At 38.9% G+C, this 4,432-nt stretch overlaps 1 protein-coding gene across 1 annotated transcript; it reads right to left on the reverse strand.

Annotated features, from left to right (window-relative positions):
* Positions 1 to 1,703: 1,703 nt before the first annotated feature.
* Positions 1,704 to 3,623, reverse strand: LOC134703437 (cytochrome c oxidase subunit 1-like). Its single transcript, XM_063563489.1, is given in 1 exon segment — positions 1,704 to 3,623. A coding segment is annotated over 1 exon segment (1,656 nt). The 5' UTR covers positions 3,360 to 3,623.
* Between the last annotated feature and the right edge of the window lie 809 nt (positions 3,624 to 4,432).

Consider the following 4,432-nt stretch of genomic DNA (forward strand, 5'->3'; position numbering starts at 1 on the left):
CCGGTGTGGGTGCCGCCATGGCAGCAGGTAGCCATGCGCAAAACGGCATTTGTGCGCTTTTAGTTATACCTGCAAGAACTACCACAAACCCTAAATTAACCCATGTCTGCACTGGGTGGTATATATAAATTAACCACCCCCCTTCTCTTAAAAAAATAGAAACTCTAAAAAGTACAAAAACATCCCCAATTCGATTAGTCAAAGCTGTCAACATAGCCGCAGATAACCTCTTATTGTTCTGGTAATAAGCCACTAATAGGAATGAGGTGAGCCCTAGCCCGTCTCAACCAATTAAAAGTATTACTAAATTAGGAACTAAGATTATAAACACTATAGACAGCACAAACAACCATACTAATCCCATAAACCGCTTGTAGTATGGCTCTCCAGCTATATACCACTTGCAGTAGGTTGCTACACTTCCTCTAATTACCAAAACCGTCCCAACAAAGACTATTCTTACGCTATCTAGTAGAACTCTGAAGCTAAATGAGAGACAATTACTCTCTCAAACAGTAACTTCCAATAAATAAGCTTTTCCAAAGGTCCTCCCTCTAAGAATAAATAAGTATCCAATCAGAATCAGTAAAAGTAACCCTAAGTTACTTTTTAATTGTATGATACTATTTTTACGAGCCATCTCTTAGTAACCTTGACATCAAATCGTCTCCGCATAGTCGCATCACCATAACCAGAAGGGCCAAGCAAATTCTGGCTTCGCAAACAGCTAAACATAGAATTAGTAAAATTAACCAAAACTGATTTATTAGAAACACATGGGTTACAAACAATAAGCCTAGTCTTATTATTTCAAGCCCTACAAATAAACACAAAAGGTGTTTGTTTATACGGAAGATTACAAAACAGCCTATACTTATTAAGAAAACTCCTAGGAATTTTATTCAAATCATAGCTTTAAAACACATAGTTTTCTACGACTTACAAGGCCGTCGCTTCAGCAAAGCTTTTAAAACTACCTACCTTCTATGATCCTCCGTATAGAGACACAATAAGACACAAAAAATATAACACTGAATACACGCGATTGCAACTTCAGCGGCTCCAAAAACACCTCCGCCCATTATTAACCCTTTAATACCCCCAACTCCTGTAAGCAGCCTTCTGCTATTTAACCAGCTAACTACTAACTCTCTCCTGCATATAGTTAGAATTACTTTACCAGCTCCCAGATTTAGTGTCAGACGTAAAACTAATGTTAAAGGGCGAAGTATGCCACTAATTAGCTCAACCACTACTATAAAAGGCACAAGGATTAACGGGCAACCTGTTGGAACGAGACTCATCAACCCCTGCTCAAATCTGCATAAAAGACTAGATAAAACTAAACAAGTTCAAATAGACAAAGCAAAGGAGAACCCGAACACAAACTGCCCTCTTACAGGGAAAAAGAATGGAAAGTTTCCAGACAGATTTAGTATCAGAATTATCATGAACAGACCCCTTATTACTAGAGGAAACCCAGATAGCTTTAGTCCCTTTCCGTTCAATCGAATCATCGAATAAGTAAAGGATAGCACCAAACTCCGAAAAGAGCTCGTACTTCTACCCTTAGTGTACACGTCTCTAAATAGCACGGTTATTGGCACTATAGAAGACAGCAACCATAACGGCATAGACAACCAAATTAAGTTATAGCTGTGAGCATCAAATCTAGAAAAAACATCTATTAACATGACTTTAAATTATTGATTACGCGATTTCTTATAAATATAAGTGATACACGTGTTATAAGGGTTAGTTCACACAAATGGCAATTGGCTATAAACATGCTTCCTTCCTGGATAAAGGTCTCGGGTACCTGCTCAGTCTATTTCACCACATAAACCCCCACTAAATACAACCCCTCGCTGGCTTACTAGAGCCTCTCATAGAAGGAACTTAAAATATATTAGAGACCCAAAAGACACAGCGGACCCATAAGAAGACACCCAATGTCAGTGAGCATAAATATCAGCGTAGTCTATATACCGTCGAGGCATTCCTCTTAGGCCTAAGAAATGCTGAGGAAAGAAGGTAGTATTTACCCCAAAAAATATTGCTATAAAATGGGCTTTCCTCCATTTCTTATTAAAGCATACTCCAACAAAATTTGGCAACCAATGGTTAAGACCACAGAACACCCCAAACACCGCCCCTATTCTTAGCACATAATGGAAATGAGCCACCACATAATATGTGTCGTGTAGAGACACATCCATAGAAGCCCTAGACAGTAAGACCCCTGTTAGCCCTCCCACGGTGAATAAAAACAGAAACCCAGTACTTCAGTAGGCGGCAGGCTTTATTTTGAATTTTCTTCCTGCTATAGTTGCCAGTCATCTGAATACTTTCACCCCTGTTGGAACAGCGATTACTATAGTTGCGGTAGAAAAATAGCCTCGAGTATCAACATTAAGACCTACGGTAAACATGTGGTGAGCCCACACCATACACCCTAACCCTCCAATTCCGATTATTGCGTATACTATCCCAATTAGACCAAAAACCGCTTCTTTTCCAGAGCAATGCATAATTACTTTTGATATCACACCAAAGGCAGGTAGAATAAGAATATACACTTCCGGATGCCCAAAAAATCAAAACAAATGTTGGAACAAAACGGGGTCCCCCCCTCCTGCGGGATCGAAAAAAGTTGTGTTAAAGTTTCGGTCAAACAAGATTATTGTGATGCCCCCTCCTAGAACCGGAATTGAAATAATTAAAAGAACTGCAGTAACTCTAATCCTTAAAACATAAAGCTCCGCTCGTTCTCCTTTCATTTCTAACACTGGCATATTTTTATTGGTCCTAGCAAAGTTAATAGCCCCCACTAGAGAGCTGAGCCCAGCTAGATGTAGTGACACAATAAGAACATCCATCCTAGGGCCCCTATGATAGGGGTACACAGATAAAGGGGGGTAAATAGTTCATCCAGCACCAACTCCTTTATCCGTTCTAAAGGACAGTATTAGTAAATATAGTGCATTAGGAGATAGTCAATAACTTAAGTTGTTTATTCGCGGGTAAATTATATCTTTACCTCCTACTAGCAGAGGAATCAACCAATTACCGAAAGCTCCAATTAAGATAGGTATCACAGCAAAAAAAATTATTATTAAGGCATGCGTTGTAACCACCACATTATAGAATCAATCTCTTTTTAAGAACACTGCTCCAGGATGCCCCAGTTGCATTCGGATCATTAACCTCAACCTTGCTCCAAACAACCCTCCTCAGACTCCGCTATACAGATAAAGGGTTCCAATATCTTTGTGATTTGTTGATCACAGCCATCGACGTCACCAGGACTCCACTTCTCCATAACCCCCTACTTCTTCCTTTTTTAGTATTTTTATCATTTTATTTATCCTTACTTAGAAGCCAATCATCTAGCCTTATTAGCCCTTAGAGCCGCACTAGATTTTAGCCTCTTAATATTTTTTTCCCTATACGCTATAGTAAGATATGCCTTTTCAAACCTTCTATTAGATCCTTGAGAACTTTCATTGGTCCCATACTTCCTTAAGAAGCACTCTCGACGTGAAAACCACAGGTACACACAATACACTTCCAACAGCAAAAGTAAGCCTCTTACAATCACCTCTCATCAAAATTCGTTTCGCATAAATGCCACTTCTAGTATTAACCTACTCATTCCAAAGACCCCTCACGATATTCGTGGTAGAGACCCCCAAACAAGATAAGAAGGAAACCCCTTGAGGACAAAATCCCTACACACTCTCTTACCGTAAAAGAACATGTAGGCAAAAGGTATTAACAGCACTACCTCTACATCAAACACGACGAACAAAACTGCTACTAGAAAGAATCGGATAGAAAAGGGCCTCCGAGCTCTTCCAATAGGCTCAAATCCACACTCATATGGACTGCACTTTTCTCGGTCTAGACCCCGCTTTTCCCTTAGTAGCATAAATAACCCCGTAAACAAAAAAGACACAATGCAGACAAACGCAACTCTTAACCCCATAACCATTCTTCTAGAAAACTTATGGAAGTGTCTTTAGCTCCCAAAGCCAATATTTTATTTTAAACTATATCTAGCTAAAAAAGGGTTGACACCACTAATAGCCCCACAACCTATCGTTCTTAAATTAAACTACTTTTTTATAAGGAAAAATGGTACAAGCCATTTATAACAAAGTTAGCAGCCCTATTATGTTAATTAACTTCCTCACTTAAGAATGAAAACCTAGGCTTAATAATTAGATGCAAACCAATCCTTTTTTTTAAAGTACCATTCTACAAAAAGGAGGTAACAACTACCTATAGTTATGTTTGAAACAAAATATTTTATTTTAAATTACCTTTTTATCATACTTTTGTGGTTTTACCCACTCTTTTTGAGCCGAAATCAAAACGCCCCTGGCCTAAAAGCAGTTTCTAAATAAATCTCACCAAGATCAATGCCCCC

The sequence above is a fragment of the Mytilus trossulus genome, unplaced genomic scaffold, assembly GCF_036588685.1.
Source record: "Mytilus trossulus isolate FHL-02 unplaced genomic scaffold, PNRI_Mtr1.1.1.hap1 h1tg001035l__unscaffolded, whole genome shotgun sequence".
NCBI lineage: Eukaryota > Metazoa > Mollusca > Bivalvia > Mytilida > Mytilidae > Mytilus > Mytilus trossulus.